Raw genomic sequence first — 21708 nt, 5'->3', positions numbered from 1 at the left:
CTGACAACACTGCTTGTCCACAAAGCGACAGTTTTAGCATCCGAGAGATTACAAAGCAAGATACTTGACTACAGCTCGCAAATGCGTACACGACACACTGTACTTTCCCGATATCATTGAAAGGCACTCACCTGTCGGTACATGCGTTCCGCCTTGGCAACATCGAAGTCCCGCGCTGAATTTGTGGCGCCACATGCGAGTTGCGTAGCGAGTATCAGTATAGTTTCTATATTATGTTAAACAATATTGGGTTCATTATAACCAGCCCCGATCGCGTGACTTTTCTAACGACATACGCATGATGAACTTTAGAAGTGTCGCTACGTCAGAATCTGGTTATTTCAAAGCTAAAGGAGATTTTCAGGATCTCTTTTAGCGCCTCACACTTTTTCATGCTAAGGTTTCCAACAATGTTACCGGATTGATGTTGTCTACTCTGCGACTTCACCAATTCTTTACATTTCTTAGAGCTAGGAGACTACTTAAATCATTACCGGAATTTATAAATTGCATGCCGACAGGTTTGGTTGAAGCATAAATAACCTGGGAGCATTTTGTAACCAGGACAGAGAACCAACTTGAATTGAGATGTTCAGTAAGGAGTGAAAGTGCCTGCATCAGCTAGGGCTTTTGTTCACAACTTCGTAGGTCTGACCTTAGTTATTTACGCCTGCCAGAAACTCCCAAGTAAACAGTACGCCGAAATAAATAGTCGCCTCACTAGAAAACACGAATATGAAACATGAAAATACACTTTTACATTTTCCTAGAATGTCCACACACACGGGCGACCAATATCAGCCAAGGGACTTGAACTATATTGTGCAGACAAAAGCTGCTAAAAGTAGACTTGTTGCTTCGTATCACTGCGGTGCTTTCTGCGGTTGGGAAGGACAGTGGAACTTTAATGTCCTAGGGTACCATGTTTCGTGACAAAAAAGTCACCTAAGTGACTGTCATGCGCCCTGTAGTGTCAACACCCTCTCCTCCACGGTACCCCCCCCCCCCCTCATGCGTGATAACAGCACTAAAGGTGTGGGAGAGAGATAACGTACCTCTGGCCTGCTACTACTCTGCACTGGTGAACGGAAATACAAAGGAACGAAAAAAAGGGGTAGACATTGTAGAATAACACAATGAGTTGCATACAGTGTCCAAGACTATGTACATGTATGCGCACAAAAGGCTAGCGCACTTGTCTCTAAACTAAACTAGCTCTGTATCACTGGAGGTGATAGTACCGACCGAACTACGCAAACAAATTTGCCTTTCGGGCTTCGAAAACAATGCTAATCTCTACGCAGCCTGCAAATGACCCGCGAACTGCTGAAGCAAGAAGCGCTTTTGTGTTGCAGTTTTCCCATGGTCATCTGTTTCCTAGACTCTTTCCTTCTGACTTTCCCTGAAGGTTTCTAAGCACATCATTTAATCTATTCCACTTGACCATTAGCTAAACAGGTAAAAACAAGCTGTTAGGTCAATGGCCACGCCACCAATTACGCATGGCAACATGGAACGCACGTACACAAGTCGACACTCCTGTCGCCACGCATGGCCAATAATCGCCGTCCACCGCTGTCGGGTGGATGAATCGTTTTCAACCTTGGGTAAGCACGTGGCGAATCTTTTTTGAAGGACGTCGCTTCGCGCGCAGTCTATTTTTGCATACACCTGTCACGACCACTTCCGAAGGCCAACTGCTGAACATCTTATGATGCCGCGCCAAGGTACGCAGGGTACACCGTACAGGAATGACAAAAACGAGCCACTTTTAGTACACGTAAGGCACAGTTATACCAGGCGTTTCAAGGAATATTCTCAAAATTTTTCAAAAATACGCTTGTTGGGGTAAAAATATGGCTTTTGCGGCGTAGTATTACCAGCGCTGGCGAACACCAGAAAACCGGTGATCTTTTTAAGTAGTAAGCTGGTTAACTAATGTTTAATAATTAACATTTTAACTATTAGAGCGAGGCGCCTAATTGCGATTAGAGGTTTGTAGCCGGTCGTTAGTAATAGCCCCAATCAGTTTTTAAAATTTAGAATACACGATTATTCTCGGCGCTGTGGCTCAACAAAATTTGGCTGCATCGTGCCAAAATACACGCGCCTTCGAAAAGCATACAGGCAAAGCAACCTTTCCAGTGCATGGAAGTAGTCAAAAAAGCCAAATTTTGTCGACCCACAGCGCCAACGGTAGTCGCGATTTCTGAACTTTAAAAACTGGTATGGCTAATACTAAGGGCCCGCTACAAATCTCTAATTGCAATCAGGCACCTAACTCTACTAGTTAAAAAGCGAATTATTAAAAATTACTTATCCAGCTTACTGCTTAAGACGATTCACCGGTTTTGTGGTGTCCGCCAACACTGGCACTACTATGCCCCAAAAGTCAAAATTATACCCACAAAAGACTATTTTTGAAAATTTTTGAAAATCTTTACTGAAACATCTGGCAGTTACGAATACCGTGACTTCATTCAGAGCAGCGCACGTGTAGCGAGCTGCCTTGGCGAGTCAACAACTATTAAAACTTAACCTGATGAGATTTCAATGAATTTACAGCCAGCTTCTTAAACGTCTATGCCATCCCTGTAAGTGTGACATATGACATATAAAACTCGTAGCGAATGTGAAATGTCGCTGGGGAGCTCTGTCTTCTCCGCTCGTATGTATTAGCTGGAAAGCTCATGCCAGCGTATCTACTGCAGGGAGTTATCTCTCCCACTGCGCGATAGCAGAAGATACGATACATACCCTCTCGGACACGAGTGAGAGGTTACTTTGTTCGTCGTTATCGCTAAAGGGTTTGTACTCCCATGAGCAACGACCAAAGTGAGGCAATCGCACGAATGTAATAGAATGGGGCGACACAAGCACCTGCATTGTCTTTGAGATCCAGCATCAGAGCATCGATTGTGAGTTGGCAGAACTACTAGCAGGCCTTTCCGTCCCCAACCCTTACAAAGCTTGGTCAAGGTGAAAATTTCGGTGCACCAATAACGCCAGGTGCGCCTAGAGTGAATGTAGAATCGCACTTTCCTCGTACCTAGTCGCTCCATACTGATAAGGTATATGTGGGGTTTAACACCCCGAAGGTGCAATTATTTGGAATTTTTGGGTTTATTTAACTTGCACAGCGCACGGTGCCCGTCGCGGAGGCTCAGTGGTTAGGGCGCTCGGCTACTGATCCGGAGTTCCCGGGTCCGAACCCGACCGCGGCGGCTGCGTTTCGATGGAGGTGAAACGTTAAGGCACCCGTGTGCTGTTCGATGTCAGTGCACATTAAAGAAAAAAAACAATTGGTTTTTAAGGGGAGGAAATAGCGCAGTACCTGTTTAACATATAATAATAATTATGTTTAATATTATTACATGTGAGACAGATACTGCGCCATTTCCTTTCCTTAAAAACCAATTTTCGTTTTGGTATCACTATCGGCTGACACCTGAACCGCGCTGTAAGGGAAAGGGATGAATGAGGGAGTGAAAGAAGAAAGGAAGAAAGAGGTGCCGTAGTGGAGGGCTCCGGAATAATTTGGACCACCTGGGGATCTTTAACGTGCACTGACATCGCACAGCACACGGGTGCCTTAGCGTTTCGCCTCCATAAAGACGCAGCCGCCGCGGTCGGGTTCGAACCCGGGAACTCCGCATCAGTAGCCGAGCGCCCTAACCACTGAGCCACTTCGGCGGGTGTAAAGATCCCCAGGTGGTCGAAATTATTCTGGAGCCCTCCACTACGGCACCTCTTTCTTCCTTTTTTCTTTCAATCTCTCCTTTATCCCTTCCATTACGGCACGGTTCAGATGTCCGCTGATATGCGAGACAGATACTGCGCCAGTTCCTTTCCCCAAAACCAATTTTCAATTTTCAATTTCAGCGCACAGGAGTATTTTGCATTTCTCAGCTATTAGAATACAGCCAGAGCTGCCGGGATTCGATCCCGCTACCGTGGGTCTGAGTGACCGAATGCCAAACTCACTGAGCCAACCCCTGCGTTCCAATGACCGCGGATCTCCATCCCACAAACTATGTCGATTTCTATACTTCACCAAAGCTCAAAATGATTTCTTGTTGCGATTCTGGACTTCATCATTTCGCTTCGTCTTCACCAGCATCACATTCTTGATGAGAGAGGGTGTGCTGACGCCTGCGTTACCACCCTCTTGTTTTATCCCGTCCAGCCGCCATGAGCACTGATTGCACCGTCATCTATCGCGTGGGGCAACCCTTGACAGGCTTCGCCTCCGCACTCACCTCGAAGCCAGCGAAGCAAGAAGGCATCTGTGTCCGTGGGCCTCTTCACGTCAGCCACCGCTTCACGGAACTGCGATGAGTAGGGCAGGTAGAAAAAGAGTGCGATTTAGAACAAAAAAAAAATAATTGCAGTGCGCTCATACAAGGTCGTGACATAATACTGGATTCAGCGCAGGGGCACATAGGCATGGCCGCAAAAGACTGTGCGAATGAAGCAGCCTAATGTGCTGGCAAATAAGAATATAAATTTGTCAAAACCTACAGAATGGAAGTAGCGGATATATGCTTCGCTTGCTTACGAAGGCGTTGGATTACGTTGGATCGGACGAGACAATTCTGTGCATTCTTTCTGTGTGCCGTCGATTGATTGCGGAACGACAAGGGCTGTTTTCCGCACGTAACCGTCTTGGCTCAATACCACCCGCTGACGAACCAAGCGATCTATCGATGTTGGCTCTGTTACATTCGGGCACTCGCCCGTCTGTGCTGGCAACGTGGTCAGCAAGGCTCACCTGCTGGAAACCAGCACTAAGTTTCTCCGGTATGGTTCCGAGCCACGTGATGCGAATCGCTCCCACGTTCGAGACCTGAGTACCGAGAGCGTCGCCTAGGTGGATTCCGGGAACCGAGCAAGAGGAGCGAGGGCCCGCGGAACGCCGCCAGCATGTCTCGAGGATTGCCACCAAGACAGAATCTCTCGCCAGGTGTCTGCGGGGTGCATTTACCGCGCTCGCCCGGTCGTTGCTGCGTGGGACAAGCGGGGAGCAGGGGTTCTGCGAAAATCCCTTTAAAAGGAGTCGCTGTCGCCGGCCGCGAAGTGGTTCCGGCTGTCTTCCGATTTACCCCGACGTCTCCACCGACCCGAATACTTCTGACGTCACGGGCACAGCACAAGCTTGGGAACGGATCGCCACAGTGGCTCGTCTGCGGGCTTCGCCGGCCATCGCTAATAGCAGAACCACTGGGGATAATCTCCCGACGGGACGCTCCGGCTTTGCGCCTCGGCTTCTTCGAAGTTCACCGACCGGCGGAGAGCGGACCGAACACCTGACGTCTCCGGCCAGCCCGGCGGGGTCCTGGCCGCATACCCCTCTCCCTCGGGCTCAACTTATGCCAAGGGCGTGTCCATGTGTGCGGAGGTGTCTGTTTGTGTGTGATAGGGAAAGTTTTGTCCACACCCACCACGGCAAGGGCGTCCCCTACCTGGGGAATCTAGGGAAGACGCAGTGTATAAAACTGGACTGCAGATGCAGTTGCAGCAGCTCCCTTCTGAACTTTAAAGCTTGTAAATATGTAAAATAAACCAAGTCTTTCTTTCTCCACTAACGAACCCTTCACTCAGCGGCACTTCTGTCCGGAACGGAGCGGGCGTCATCTTGACCGAGGTTGTGTCGAGAAGCGACCCCGATCCCCGCCTTCAACAGCTCCTGAGTACTTCGGCACTGCAAGCTTCTCAGACGCTGTACCGCTTTTTCTTTTTTATCTTTGAGGTCGTCTTGCTTGTGCCAGAGCTTGAGACCGTTGCGCACATTTACGTTCTTCCTATTTTCATTAGTTACTCGTATCTCCAACCTTTTTGCTCCCTGCAGTTCATCGTAGCCAACCGGAGCATCATTTGTGAACCCTTCTCTCACCCCTTCCACCACTTCTGGCCGAAAAATTTGCACGAAAGGCCACGAGTTTTGACGCTGCAAACTCAAAAATTCTTGTCGAAAGCGTGTAGAAAGCTGCAGTTCAATATACCTGGCTTTTTCTGATATTTTAATATTTAGAGGTGGAGCGGAGACATCTCTTTCCTCGTTCTGGCGCTAAGTTTGAGGCCTTATTTGTGGCTCCCCTCCATTCATTCATCCGAAACCGAGGGTTTCACGTGGTAAACTCGGGAGGCTCATAAAAGACAATAAATATTAGTGCGACGGCACAATTCCGATGGACCAACCCCGATCAAGATCTTGGGATGTTTGCATGCTTGCGGTGTTTGGGGGTTTGTACCAAGTGGTAAATGAATATAAATCAATAAATATCCACGATTGGAATTCAAACCTGCGGCGGAGCGAACATATCAGCTTCGCAGACCGCTGCGCGAGAGCACTGGGCTTTCACCGCTTTTTTTATTTTTTCAGCATGATATTTATTACATGAACAGTAACTTGCAAGACAGTGTTCGCCAGAGTTAAGCTAGTGAGCTCCGGAAAGTTACAGGTAAAAAACAGTCGTTGTCTGGTAATTGACCCGGAAGTTACCAGGCTATCACCGCAGCCGAACACGCATCGTGCTTAACTGCAACACACTCTCGCGCTGTGCACTGCACATCGTCTTATTCATCCTTTAATACGTTACCATCAAACTAATAATCGCGCTTTGAGCTATGCGGCGCTAGTGACAGCTGTGCGCTACATGCGTTGGCGTGGACAAAGTTTTGGCAGAAACATGGGGGTATTGAAAAAAAAAACAGTTACGAAGAAAGGAAAGACGCATTAACTCTTTCACTCTCAGTAGACACCTTTAACGCACTACTAGAGAAAGGATTAAAGAACGACAAAAGATGAAGAATAGCTAGAGAAAACAGTGCTGTAGTGGAGGGCTCCGGGGTTATTTTCGATCAATTAATATTGTTCACCGAGCACTTACATCGCACACCACTCATGAGTCGGGCGTTGCGCCTCCCGTTTGCCCGTGCATGTTAGCCGCCATCTTTAACGACTTTATCGAGTCAGGCATTCTGTGCTACATTGCTTATGTTTACACTTTCATGGTTGTTTACGAGATTGCTATGTTTACCCTTTCATGGTTGTTTACGAGATAGCTTGTTCTTGTACTTTTGTTCAAAAGTGCTGGGTTCACATATTGTGTCGCTTTCACTACGAGGCAAGCGTCTTCCTAATGCCACCGCACACGCCGCACATTCGCGGTTCGAGTAATAGCCAAGAAAAAATGCCCGGCATAGCGATTGTCTAGCTTTCGTGGATCTTGGCACTGTCTCGAAAACACGCGAGTCTGACTTCGATATAATCGGCCAGTGCTTCGCCTCTGTGTACGGCAGGGACTCTAGAAACGCTGTTTACCTTGACACGTCTTCGCCACGAAAATACAACAAACGTGTATCCAGGCGTTGGATTCGGTACACCGTGCGGGTAAAGCTTGTGAGAAGCGATATGAATCTATAGGCCCCGCAGTGATCGCCGGGGCGTAGCTAAATCGCGACCGAAATAAACAATATATCCAACGAAAACGCGTTTCAAGCACCCCTATCGTCCAAAATACGCAGAGAAGGCAAACAGACGTGGGACGCTGTGAAGAATAAAATAAGAAGAAAAGTGTACTAACTGTAGGCGATGGAAGCTTTAGGTAGAAGAGCTAAACTTCAAGCATTAAGTCGCTGCTTGTCCGCACCTTTTAGAGGCGTGAAGATGCGGTATACATATATTTCCATACAAACATTATTTCCGCGTAATAAACATTGACTCATCATCGCCAAAATTTGAGGTCACTACGTTTTCAGGAGATATATGGATGGAGGCTTACTGAAAAGTCAGGCTCATGCGAAAGAGCACGCTTTTCGCATCTCTGGAAGCTGACAACTTGACTTTGCTTTTGAAATAAAGCAAACTTTGTGACTTTGCTTTAAAATGAGCGAATAGGAAAAAAAATGGAGAGGACTCTCAAGCTCAGCCTTAATGCTATGACGCGATAGCGTTAATAGATTAATGCCCATATATGCAGAACTGGCCCTTCCCGAGCAACTTCTCCTGACCAATAATTAATTTAACTGCCGCCTGCTACCGTGCGCACTTTGCTCACAGTCCGATGGGCAGGTTGTGATGACGCCACAGGTTTACGTGGCTTAAGTGGCCCACCTGCCTCCAAGGTTGCTTCTATAGGGATTGTTCATGAAGTCTTCGTTTACGGTCAACGACGTCGACAACCGGACTTTGTGCGACACGTGCTCCTTAGCTTTATCGCGTTAAAATCAGCCCGTTGCCGCAACGTCTTGTACTGGGCTTGTTTTGCGTCTGGTGTCCTCGTGCTTCTTGCAAAGCCAGACGATTGCAGTAACCTTCGGCGGGCGGCTCGGCGACTTGCCACGCCGCTCAATGCCCTCGCCCATCCCTCGACGTACGCAACATCCTGCGTCCGCGCCTTGCATGGTAGCGCTGGGTGCGGAGCCACGCTTTCCTCCACACCTGCACGTAAGAGAACTCTTGCACGGCATCAACACCCCTGACTGAGATCACAAGCATAATGCATGCCCAACAATTCTGAACAGAAGCATTTTTGAGCGGGAAAGAGTTTAAGGAAGCAATTTTTTCGCATATTGTAAGGTATTATTATACAAAAAACAATATGTCTCTTCGTCAGGTTTGCATTTTTTGCTATTAACGTTTTTGCTGCCGTCAAAAGAGTTCCCCATTGCTTTTTTATGACAGTCACAACTGCTTCATGCCAGTGATTGAAGATTTAAAAGAAAGATTTTGCTACACATCTGAAAATTGGCGGTACCTTATAGCTTTCCAGTTTTAAATATTTTTGTCCGAGAATGTTGGACATGCACACAAATGCTGCACAAGGCTGCCGACAGATTGTGTTGCAGTCAGCATATCATCGGCATTTATTCTCTCCCCATTGAAGGCCCCGTAATGAGCATTACAAAAAGGGGGAGGCAGCCAGTCTGTCGTATACTAATCCGAAAATGAGTAAATGATTAGGAAAACAAACGGACTTCTAGCTAGACAAAACGGCACGTTCTTTCTATGTGGTGCTCATCGACCTCGTGTAAGGCCCGTGTCTTAGGCGTCCGCATCGACCTGTCTATAGCAGAAGCCCGAAAAAGATATGTACTTAATTCTGCGCGGCGGAAGAGGGTTCAAAGACTTGAAGGGCTAGGTGCGGAGCTATGTAGCGTGGTTTGTTGGATCCCGGAGAGCGGCGAACTTCTAAAATGAGATTTACTCGGCTTCAGCAGCGTCGGCGCCTGAAGGAGTGATACAGATTTCCAACGTTGTCGTGCGGAGTGCTGGATTTCAAAAGTGTGCGTGTGTGAGGAGGGGGGTGCAGTGAACATCGTAGGCCGACTGGAGCCTGTGCAGCGCAGAGGCATCTCACGTGATCTCCAATTACAGCTGTGCTGCGCCAGCACATACCGCCCAGCTTAACCTCACCGTTCCATCTGGTTTTTTCCCACACCCGTCTGCTTCCCCATTTGCCTTGACGTACGTTGTTACTTTAGTAGATAAATGACTACCTTATCTACGTTTCACGTACACGTAGCGGACAGTCGGTATCCCTCTGTTGTCGCTGGCGCTTTTTTTTTAAGTAACGCCAAACTTTGAAGTGCGCCGCTGCCTTCGTTCCGTATCAGCATAGGGTTTTCCGGCTCTGATTTCCGTTCTCCGCCGGAAGTCGGCGCCCATTTTATATCTCCTCGCAAGGAGGAAAAGAAAATGTCGCGCACATCGTTTTGCCGAGACGTTGATCGGCAGTCTGTGGTGCAAGCACATAATTCGAGAGCGCCGGTGTTATCAACGAGGCGCGAAGGCACACAAACAAGCAGCGGCTCCAATCCCTGTCCTTCGACGTCGGCCAACTTCGCGACTGAAACGCTCAGAAACCAAGACGCTTTTCACACGGTGTAATCATCGCATGCGGACACGAACCACTAGCGCGATATGCTTCCCTCTCCGACACTGTTTGAAAAAATAGCACCCAAACAGCAATACGGCGATGGATGAAAACAGCAGCGATGCAACACAGCCGCAGACTCGCCCCGAGAAACCAAATGGCAGCGCTTCCTTCCGTTCTAGACCGAAAGTCGGAAAGTGATGTGAGGAGGAAGAGCCGTGGGGGAGGGAAAGTTGGCGCTACTTAACCTTGATTGATTCAACAACTTTAATTTCCACCAGAAAAGACATTTCTCCCCGCCCCCGGCACGAAGGCCTGGGAGACGGGGAGTTGTGCGTCCGCGGTTAGAGGCTGGCTGGATGGATGGATGGATACGGCTGAACCCTTTACATCGGGCGGTGGCTCAAGCCACCTAGCCATGTTTTGTGACATTTTACTCCTGTCTTGCTTTTAGCCACCAATCAGATAACCTTCGCTTGGTTACTTCTAACCTCTCAAAATCCACTTTCCCTTCACTATCCCTAAACCCCAATGCCTTGGGTAAGTCAGCCCCGCTGCCTTCCACTGTAGGGTGAAGCCCTTTACAGAAAAGTATCAAGTGTTCAGCCGTTTCCTCCTCCTCTCCGCACGCAATGCACAAAGTGTCTACCTCGTGGTACCTGACTCTATACGTCTTAGTCCGCAAAACTCCAGTCCTGGCCTCAAACAGCAAAGAACTTCCACTACATGGCTCCAGCGCAACAACATCCATCTGGCGGAAGAGGCCGCTACTTAGCCTGGTCGGCAGAAAACGCCATGGAGGGGTTCCCCCCCCCCTCCCGCCCACCCCCCCCCCCCCCCAAGAAAACTAATGGGTGAGGTGCGTTTTCTGATTCAGCGCACATGATGATGGGAAAGTCGTCTGCTACCGCTACTTCCGGTTCCAAATTTCTCCCCCTTCTCACTGGCTTCACAGCAGTCGCTGTGCTAATATCGCTCCTTACACTAATTTATTTGCACTGCAACACCACTTATTGTATTGCACCAACGCAATACCAACGTGACATCGACTCTGCTATGCTTCGTCGTGTTTTTTCGCACGAAATGCAACCAAAATAATGTAAATGGCAGGAGGCTTTTTATGCGTATGCAGTGCGATGTGTTGAGACGGGCTGGACGCACAATGGCATGTATGGATAGCTTGCTAGCCCACTTGCAGCTCTTAGATGCTGTGAGAAAAATACATCTATCGCCTGCTAAACTGCACACGTTTGAGCCCATCGCTGCCATCGTAGTGCGATAAAAAAAAACAAATATATAATGACCAGCGCGTTAAACTAGTTACACTGACTGCCGAGCATACGCAAAGCTGACAGCCTACTCAGGCATATTATAACCACGACAAAACGCACCTAACTTTCGTTATTGTCAATTTCTGCGCTCAGGACGCGTTCATACGCTGCACGCGCAGATCTTACGGTGCTGCTGTGCAATAAGCGGTGTCGCAGCACAAATAAACGAGTGAATAAACGATGCATGCATGCACGGCAATTGCTATGCAAAAGGCAGTGCGCACGAGAAATTTGGAACCGGAAGTAGCTGGCAGACGATTTTCCCATGGTTCTTTGCGTCCACCGCGTAAACGCACCTCACCTATTGCCGAGGTGTGAGACAGATACTGCGCCTTTTCCTTTCCCCAGAAACCAATTTTCATTTTAAATATTTTTGCACTAAAGTAGAAAACGTCGTTGGATATTATTCGTCCAGAATATACCTTTTAAGAAAAACAAGTTTCCCTTACGGCGCGGTTCAGGTGTCCGACGATATATGAGACAGATACCGCGCCATTTCCTTTCCCTCAAAACCAAATATTATTATTATTAAGAAAAACAAAATGTGAAAGGTTGCTTGTCGTTTATACTTTTGAAGCAATTACGGGTCGAAAGGTAATCATGTGTTTCTTGTCTTACTGCCGCGCCGCTTGTACATTGTATTCATTCATCTTTAATTGCACACGGCTGAGAAACCCGCGTGCGTTCTTAGGTACACCAACACACGAAAATGGGCGCTGCTGTGAGTGTTCTCAGAGAACAAACTCTTACGTAAGTATAAAAACGAGAAAAAGCTGCGGTGTGGGTCGCATAATGGACGGTCGGAATTCATAATGCGAAGTGGTAGGCGAGCTTATTGACAAGCAAGGTGACCGAAAGGGACGCAGAGCGGAAATAGTGAGAGGAGGGTGTGAGTTCCTTCTTTTGTGCTTATCAACTTAGCTATGAGAAGATGTAAAGAGGGCTCGAGAGCAAAGAGGGGAGGAGGGGTTTTAAAGGATCTACTTTGGCAGCGCTGCCATTGAGACCGTCAGAAAAGAGGAGAAACAGCCAGCCGTCTGGAGACAGCCGGACTGTTTCCCCCAAAAACAAATATCGGCTCGCCTGTGCGTAGTGGCACATTGACGGATAACTCGAGAGAATAATCTGGTGGAAATGATATCCGAGAGGTATTCGAGATGACGAAACGGACTTTGCCGGGGTGTGCAACGCAGAGCGGAGATAACAGACGGCCTGATACAATAGCAGGCGAAAGATTCGAGAGGACGATGTGGTAAAGTCAGGAGTGGAGATACACTTGGTATTCTTTCATGCACAGGATGGGCACAGCTGGGGCAGGAAAGGGTGAATTGGATATCGTTGGGGCAGGCCTATGTTCTTGTACTAAACATAGTCCAGGTAACGATGATGGTAATGGTAAACTTCAATAGAATCAAGACGCTTTGGAAGCGTTTGTCCGCATTCCAATAGAAACAATGGCCTTTTAAAGCGTTTGTCTGCATTAGGCGCCAAAATAAAACAAAATATATCGCACGTACAATGGGCTAAGGGCCGCCATGGGCCGCTGCCCTAAACTCTGGAGTGAATAACTTGGAATAAAAAAATCGCCATAGAGCAACTGCGTCTCACGTTTGTTTACCCCTACAAAAATTTCTTTAGACTGTCTATAGACTGTCCACATACTCCTGTCTATAAAGTCTATAGACTTTCTATAGACAAAGAGTAGAGAAAAGCCTATAGGCAATGCAAATCCTATAGAAAGTCTATAGACAATCTACAGATTTATGGCCACACACTTTTAGTAGACATTTGTCTATAGACAGTCTATAGACTATGAATAGACAAAAATAAATATCTATAGGAAGGCAATAGAGTCTAATACGTCTATACACTGTCTATAGACCATTTTTGTATGGGTAGTTCCTCGTAGCCCGAGTCTCTTTGGGACGTTAAACCTCCATAATCCATAAACCATCTGATGTATATAAGTTTCTTTGTGTAACTTTCCTCGGGGAGCTGCCAGATGACGGCAGCTGCCTGCTACAATCATTACGGTCATCTTTCAGCATGCACCGCTGTGAAGTTGCGTCATTTAAAGCAGAATTCAGACTCCCACGCACGGAATGGTTAGCAGCGACCGACCCCGAAGTTGCACCGACAGGACGGCTGAGAAGGTCATCACTGCAGCTCGTCTGCTGGCGGATTTTGAATTTGTGGTATGCGGTGTCCCGGGATATTGTTAATTTTTTTTAGCTACAGGAATTTCCAATGCAATGAACAGAGCCGCAGATAACTTTCATACGAAGCATAGTTTAAAGCTTGAAATAAAAGCGCCGCTTTCGGCTAAGAGCCGCACATAGCCGAAATGAAAAAAAAAAAGCTCGCAGTTTAGTGGAGTGCATACGATGTACCGTATTCTCTTCAGTTGTTGTCTCTGAAGGAAAGGCAAATACCCAAGATGGGGATTGGCCAGAGTTTGGTGCAGTTGTCTTCATTATAGCCAGAAGAAGAAGATGGCTGGAAATTGCCAGGAGTATCAGAGCCCACTATTCTCATGCACTGAAATGCCAACCGCATCGCCGTCATCATCTTACTCACTGCCAATTCCACCACTTTCTTCGCCCTCACATAGGCGTTTTCCTCTGGTTATCTCACAGCTAGTGCAACATCTCACACCTATAATTTCACCTTATCATCCCTACTGCAGTGGAATCGCAGGCTGTGTACTCCAGACCTGACTAGCGTACGTTTTCTTTGCGTATATCTTAGTGGAAGGAAAGTGATCCGTAGTTTTTGGACCAGAAAAAGATTTAGCTGATGCATATTTGACGTCACCTATAAGTTTCACTAGCTCATCATCACCATCAGTTCCATCAGCAAGTTTTATATCCACTGCACAATAAAGGCCTCCACCGTTTCCCTTAGAACTAGTTCTGTCCTGACCCAGTAGTGGCTTCTTTATCCTAGCAAATCTAATACAAACTCCGTACGAGACTCCAGCGCCCGTCCTACGTATCGCTTCAGTTTGTGACGCCTCTAAAGCCTTAACAGTGTGTCCGTAAGTTTTTCATGCTTAAAGAAAAAATAAATAAAAAAAACGCCATGAACTGTGCGTTAAAGGGACATTGGGGTCAGATGCATCCAATCTTGCTCCTAGTAAAATCCGAACGTCTGGCTCTTTGCGACTATACCTGTACGATAGCTGCGTTCAATTTATTGGCCTCTTTTAGTCTATAAAAGTTCAGTTTTCAAGGGAGGCAGCCTCTTTGTAATCAGAACGTCGTACAAGCCTGTCGGAGCATGCTGAATTCCATTTATACTCAGCATCTGTCTGACTGTTGATGTCGCTACGCCTAAGCTGGAACGTTCCATTAACAGAGCCTGGAACTGCAGTGTGAGGCAATGACGCGCTAACACGAAAAATATTAGAATAATTTAGTGTGCCAGTGCGTAGTCACAGCCTGAATACTCTCGCCAGTGACAAGAGCTTTTCGTAACCCCACGTTACAACCTATGTATACCTGCATCTGATGAGCCACATGTTCTGGTTACTATTGATTATCCTTTCGTATCAAATGCGCCCATACATAACAGCGAAAGAAAGGTTTAGATAAAGCTGAGTTAACGAGCCCAGGTTTTTTTCTCGCATCCAGAAATACTTAAGCAGACACATTGAGTATAACGATATATTGAAGCAAGGAGCTTCGTGAAAACGAAAGCGACTTTGAAGCTGATCTGTAGTGTCGAGAATTCCTTAACGGCTTCCTTATTTTAGTCCCGCCATTAATACGCTAATTGTTCTAATTTACCATTCACCTAACTCTCTAACTACCTTGTACTTAGAAGCAACATTTTGCAGCAACTACACTGCTGCGACGCAAGAAAATGAGGGGTTGATGAGTTTCTGATTCTCAGTTATTAGCCACGCAACCTCTTTTCTGCTTGTTTGCTGCATTTTTTTTTTTGCGCAGACTTGGTGTAAGGATGACGCCGAGAATAATATTTTGAAACTTCCAGCTAGGCGTAAGCGTGCAAGAAAAAAAATATATATAAGAAAGAAAGCTGGTATCTGTGTACTGGCGCGCGGCGTAGAATCCACCGAAGGTTACCACGGTTGCCAAACATAGGCAGCCGTGAAGGTCACCGATCTCACATTCTCGGCGCCAACTATCTCCGAGCCGCGACGCTTTTGGAGTGTGAGGATGTGAGAGTGACATGTGCTCTGATAATAAGGGTTTCTGTTAAGATAATCGTGCACGAAAGATGATCCGAGTGAACTCAGGGGTGGAGTTTCCATTACTCCTTCTCCTTTTCTTTTCTCGGATATCTGAAAGATGTCTCCGTCCGATACCTGCTCTTTTTCTAAAGTGCTAAGTCAGGAGATCATGCCATTAACAGGGATGGCGCAGAAAAGAGAGCAACCAAAGAATCTAGGCTCAGGGATGACAAAAAACAAAATTTAGCTATCAGGTGAGCGAGCAAGCCGGGCAAAAAGTCAGTAAGTGAAATCAGTCAATGCAAACTTAATGAAATTAGCAACTCAGTCAGTCGGCCAACAAGTCAGTACGCAAGTTTGTCCCTCAATAATTCATTAGTCAGTCAATATGTCATTGAGCAGGTCAGTCAGCCAATAATTCAAGTGAGTCAACAGGTCAGGCAGTCATTGTCGAAAAACTGTTCTGCGCAAGGAGACGCGGACGACAAGGTGACGGAATTGGACAGGCCAAGCGCAGACTGACAGCTAATTTTGTTATGAAGGAAGATGACAAATATATACGCAGTGAACCAAAAGAACAGCAAACCCAGAAGCCGTACACTCAAAGTAATGCTGTCCGTCACAACTTAATGCCGCATCGAAAAATCACACCTCGCAATCGGCAAGAGATACCGGTCGCCGGCTTACACACTGTTTGATTTTTTTTCTTAATGAAACACGCCTCTAACAATGTCCGAGTGACACAGCCCTGGCGGTGATATAAAATTCGTGCTTTCGAGAAAATCGGACGATCCACCTGTTCGTCGAAACCCTTGCAAAGCGCAGCGACGTGGGAATTCGCAGTAGATGACAGATTCCTGAAATGCTAATTTAGACGAAAGTAAACGCAACAGTGTAACCGATATAAACTAACCCGGGAAAAAAACTAACTCGTAGACAACTTCGCACTCGTAAGACACCTACAGTATCTTGTGGCTGACTTGGCATGAAAATGTAACATTGTTAGGTGACATATCAATCCCTCTCTGCATTGGCGCACACAAGCTGGAGATATTTATGGGAGCGGAAAACAACATGAACCCAATAACGTTGCGCAACGTTTTTAGAGTGATGTGACATATGTTAACATGCATATGGACAGTGCAGTCACATTTGGCATTTATTACTAATTTTTCACATAGTACTGCAGTTAAAGACCGCGGATAGAAAGATGCAGTTATCTGGTCACTTGACGCTCAGCTAACCGCCACAGTGCGGAAGCATGGTTGAACTCATTCCAAGGGCAGCACGCAGATGGGACAGAAGGATTCTACTCTTTACCGTTTTCGACTGTCCCGAAGAAAAGTTTTAGGAAGCTTTCGTAGATTTAGGTTGGAAAAAAGCGAACATTTATGGGCTCCTTCTAAACGTAGAGCAATGTTGAAAATATAATAGAGCTAGTTTTCTTTAGGGAGCTCAAACATAAAGTTTAGACGTATGCCTCATTCTTTAAACATCTTTACAGAGCCACCAATACGGTTAACCATGCCCCCCTCTCACCCCTTGCTGGTGACTAAAATCAAGAATTCGTTGTTACAGAGGTTACGTGGCAAGGTTACAAAGGTTAACCGATGGCTCTGTCTACTTTCAAGAGAAAAATGTCCAAAAGAGATGCCACTCGGAACCAATACAGACTCCCCATTTTTAAACGAAAAACTCTCCACATCACAAGCCGTAAGAAGATGCAAGGCATCTAAACAATTGCTTCAAAAACGCTTGCACAGAAATATTACACTGTACCACAAACTTGTGTTCATAATTATGCTGCGCAGGTGATGCACTCTTTAGCAGCAACTATAATTTTCTGTTTGCGTGACTCATAGAACAAGTCTAGAACATCGATGCTTAAATGTCAGCCAGTCACAGTCTCTGTACAGCTCTTACAGCATAAACCATTAGTCAAATAGTTATTTTATGATTTATTATCTTATTTCAAAGCTTCACCTGTTTATCGCAAGCGTAAAAAAGAAGGTTGGTGCGAATTTCATAGTTCAGGTTAGAAAACCATGGATTTCGGGCTACGAAGAAGATGAAGCTACAAAGAGGTGGGGAGGGGGACAAGGAAGTGTATGTAAGTACCGCGCACAGCCCAGAGCGTGTATTCGCGGACCAGTTTACTTAACCAAATTCGCAAAACGTACAGTTATGAACAAAAGTTTCAGGAATGCGGGTTTGCGGAAAAAAAATACTTCTGCGTGGTCAGACAAAGCGGGTCAAGTAAAAACGTAGATGAATGAGGAGACATGCGTGTTTAGTCCGTTAGAACGAATACCAACTGACTGGCCAGCTAGGCAATGCAGGAATCATTTTTAGAGCTAAAGCTCTACTTCACGACTGAAGCTGGAAAAGCCGTTGCATCCCTGAAGCCGAACCTACCTATATAAATAAAGACTGCCGCGACCGGGTTTCGAGATCAGCTTCGCTGGCCAGTACATGAGAGCACCATGCTATCGCCGCAGTTTTTCTTTACTGCACGGAAACCAAACCCGCTAAGCTACCAAATGCTTTACGTACACGCATAGAGTTCCGCGATGCAGACACACGTTCTCATGTCTTCATACACTGCACTGCACCAGCACATCAAAATTGCGGGAGACATGCACAAGCCGATCACGCCTCGTGTTATACTGTTGTTGTTAGCCTATCAAAAGATGGCACATACCCACACAGGGGGATCGGCCAAGAATCGGGTGACTATTCACCTGAACGCAGTTAATAAAAAGGAAAAGCACGTGGAAGCGCAACACCGGTGAATTATTCCTCATGAACAGAAAAGGGATGAGAGGTTTGATTTCAAAATTATGAGAATAATAATAACAACACACTCTCGCGCTGTGCATTGCACATCGTCGTCTTCATCAACTTCCATCTGCGGCGCGGACAGAACAGATCAAAGCGGCGTAACCTTAGTCTAATATCGTCGCCAGACGTGCCGAAGACCCGGGAAACCAGAACCAAGGGCAACCAGGGCTACACACGTTTTTGCAAGTCTACTGGGTTTAAATACGTTAAAACCCCACCATTTTTTCCTCCGCGAATCTGCACCCTGAAGACTTTTTGTCCATGACTATAGTCTTCCCGAGCTCGTCTATGACATTTAAACAAGCACCGCTTAAAGCTAGAGCGTTCATTTCACGTATCCGTCTTGCTGAAGAAAAGAACCGCATTCACGGCGTGCAACCCTCGGTACCCACCTTGTCTAAAGCGGCCTCCTGTCGCTCACCCAGTCCTCCGATGTGATCACTCATTGCTCCAGCTGTTCCGTACGACACAGCCGCGTAGCTCCAAGAGCACCCTGTCGCGGCGCGGTGCCGAGTACGTTGTGGGAGTATGTGTGGTATGCGTGAGTGCCTATCAGCGGCCTCCGGCGGCGACGCGGCTCCCTATTCGTCGCTGCCTGTGGCGCCGCTGCGCGGCAGATCAGACAAATAGCCAGACCCCTTTCCGGCCCGTACCGCCGCGCCGCCGTGAAGCAAGGTTGCCGGCGATTTCGTCACGGTAATCGCCGCTGTTTTTTCTGCTGTAATTCCTTCGCTGCAGCCAGTTCACGAACACGACCAATTAATCAGGAATTATCCGAAGTTTTCATCGCTATGTGTCAGACGTGAAATGGCTTTGGCGAATATTTACACAAAACGCTTGGCGATAAATAAGTACAAGCGGCTTTCCTTCTCTGGGAGACTCCCCCGAGAGCCTTCGTAAATGTCACCTGTTTCGTGGCGCCTGAAGGGATACATACCGATTAGCAGCCACCTGTCATCGCAGTGAAAGGGGTCGCCATGGTCCCGATATTGCTGGCAATAAAAAAAAAAGCAAGTGTAAGCACTTATCGTTATCTCTTTCTCACTTCGCAAAGGTAATCACGAGCCTGATCAGATGAAACGGAGATGCAATCACTGGCCATAGTCCACTTTAATGAAATACATTTCGAAACCTCTGCGTGTTACTTGTTCACTATCAGCGAAACAAGACCGGCTGCGTATATATATGCGAACAATACGACGTAATTGTCAAGGATATATACTTGGCAAGGTGCCCTCATTCCTGTTCATTTTTTCTTTAGTGGTTTGGATGAATAGAGACTCTAGCGAAAGGTGGGTCGTCAGGTTTCTTTTTTTAATATAAGATCGAAGCATTGGATCCAGACGACCTTGTAATCAGTTTGATGAGCGTGGTGTGCATGCTGGTTGTGATATAGAGTGTATGTTCCTTCAGGTGTCTCGATAAGATTAGTGCGCTAGCACTGAAGCCCTCACGCACCGATTTTGCTGATATTTGTCTGAAGTCAACTTGACCTTGAAAGCCTAGGCTCGAACAGAAACCGAAATGAAAACCGAAGTGCTAACGCATCTAATTCGCATTTAGCATAACTAGGCTAAATCGCCCTGACATTTTTTTTCTCAGTCTCGTCGATGTAAAAAAAATTACTACATTTCATGCATGGTAATTCGTAGACAGTTCCTAGAAAGGTTTCATCTGGTAAGAGCCGCTGTGTGACGCGCGCTCGATGGGGTGTCTAGCGCTATCTCCGGTCGCTCGGTTTCGGTCTCACCTGCGCGCGACCTGTAAATTCTTTGCGCTGCAGCAGTGACGAGAATGGCATTTCAGAAAATCTCCAAAATCTGACACCGAACCGTAAGGTGACGTTCCCTTTTTCCTTCTATAACACGACGACATTTCCAAGATTCCAACCAAGCCACTGCCAGAGCAGAAAGGCTTACCCAGGAAGTTGTATTAGAAGTGACGCTGGGGCTATTCGTAGCGTAGTTTCGGTTTTACATCTAACTGTAACGCGCATTTAGCTTTGAGGCCCGATTTTTGAAAAGAAAAAGAGTTGGAGAGTAAACTTGAGTTCCGCCTTAAGGGTATGACACGATAGCTTGTGGGTTAATGCCAAAATATGCAGAATTGGTTGTTCTCTACTTAACATTCATAGACCACGGGGAGTCATCATACCCCTCCTGGCGCAGTGGTGCAACGGTTGAGCGATGCGTTACTGCCCTGCGATGGCAGGTGTTGCCACCGGTGGGGCTGCTGCGAACCAGGTTTCTCTTCCCGAGTAACCTCACGCGACCAACCATTAATTTAACTGCCACTGCCACGGTGAGCAGATTTGCTCACAACCCGGTGGGCAGGTTCTGATGGTGCCGCAAGGTCACGCGACCTTGGTGGCCCACCTTACCGATCGATCGATAGATCGACTGACTGACTGACTGACTGACTGACTGACTGACTGACTGACTGACTGATTGATTGATTGACCGATTGACTGATAATTTACCGATTAATCGATTGATTGATTGCAGTGCGCTGCGTGTCTCCGGAGGGCCGCTATGTCCGGCGACATCCTCCCCTCCGTGGAACCCCAGAGGCTCTTGAGCAAGAGACTGTATGGCGCCAGGAATCGTCAGGTGTCAGGGGCCAAGGCTCATTAGGAGTCCGAAGGCCGACAGCCTAGGCGTCACTTTTATCTGCACGCCGACAAGCATTCAGCTGGTCAAGCACACCCCGCAAGAGCGGCAGGGGCGTCGGCCAGAGGAGAAAAGACCCAAGCCGGTGGGAGGTCCAGGGGAAGACGGGGAATGCCACAGGCGTCAGCGCTGAGAGGAGGGCTAGGGAGACGCTCCTCCAGCCTAGAAACAAGGATCGCCCGAAAGGACAGGGGAGGAAAAAAAGGAGAAAAGCGAGTGAGTGGGGGAGGCGAGCAGGACCGATACGACACCGCTGGGCAGTCGGTTTACCAGCGCCCGAAGAGCCCAAGCCATCGGACAGAAGCTGAGCCTCAGCGAACGAACAAGGCAAACTCCGCACTCCCTCCGTTCCTTCTGACGAAGAGTCCGGCGCCAGCACAAGCGGCACGTAAGCTTAAGTTGGGCGCCCCAGCCTATGAATCGTGCACTCGATCATATATAATACCTGAATATATCTGCTTTGTTCCAGCAGAGTCTAGCGGTGTCTCTGCCTCTCCATCCCATGTGGACCCACGCAGTGTATGGGGTTGTCACATACTGATGGACGGATGGTACAGTTCACTGTCTCACTATAGCCCGTCGCCCAAAAAGCCAACCAGCCAGCTCGCCTCTACGTGAGTCGGCCGGTTGGTCAATCAATCAATCAATCAATCAATCAATCAATCAATCACTTGCTACTGTAGTAAACTGAATTCACTGGCAGACTTCGCTGCTTGCTAGGGCTACCTTGTAGTGTAGAAATCCCCCTCCATAAAATGTTTTGAAACATTTGTCAGAGTTCTTGGGTTTGTGAG

The 21708-nt window shown here is 47.2% G+C and overlaps 1 protein-coding gene across 1 annotated transcript in view; it reads right to left on the bottom strand.

Annotated features, from left to right (window-relative positions):
* The window catches only part of LOC144098999 (SEC14-like protein 2), a 38946-nt gene extending 20150 nt beyond the window's left edge, over window positions 1–18796 (bottom strand). The window contains exons 1-3 of the mRNA XM_077631989.1: window positions 18638–18796; window positions 4260–4329; window positions 132–175 (exon numbers count right to left, since the gene is read on the bottom strand). Coding sequence (XP_077488115.1) covers window positions 132–175; window positions 4260–4329; window positions 18638–18691 — 168 coding nt within the window. The 5' untranslated portion in view covers window positions 18692–18796. The remainder of the gene's footprint in view (window positions 1–131; window positions 176–4259; window positions 4330–18637) is intronic.
* Between the last annotated feature and the right edge of the window lie 2912 nt (window positions 18797–21708).

Source organism: Amblyomma americanum, chromosome 7, assembly GCF_052857255.1.
Source record: "Amblyomma americanum isolate KBUSLIRL-KWMA chromosome 7, ASM5285725v1, whole genome shotgun sequence".
NCBI classification, from domain to species: domain Eukaryota; kingdom Metazoa; phylum Arthropoda; class Arachnida; order Ixodida; family Ixodidae; genus Amblyomma; species Amblyomma americanum.
This window is presented reverse-complemented; position numbering and strand designations above follow the sequence as displayed.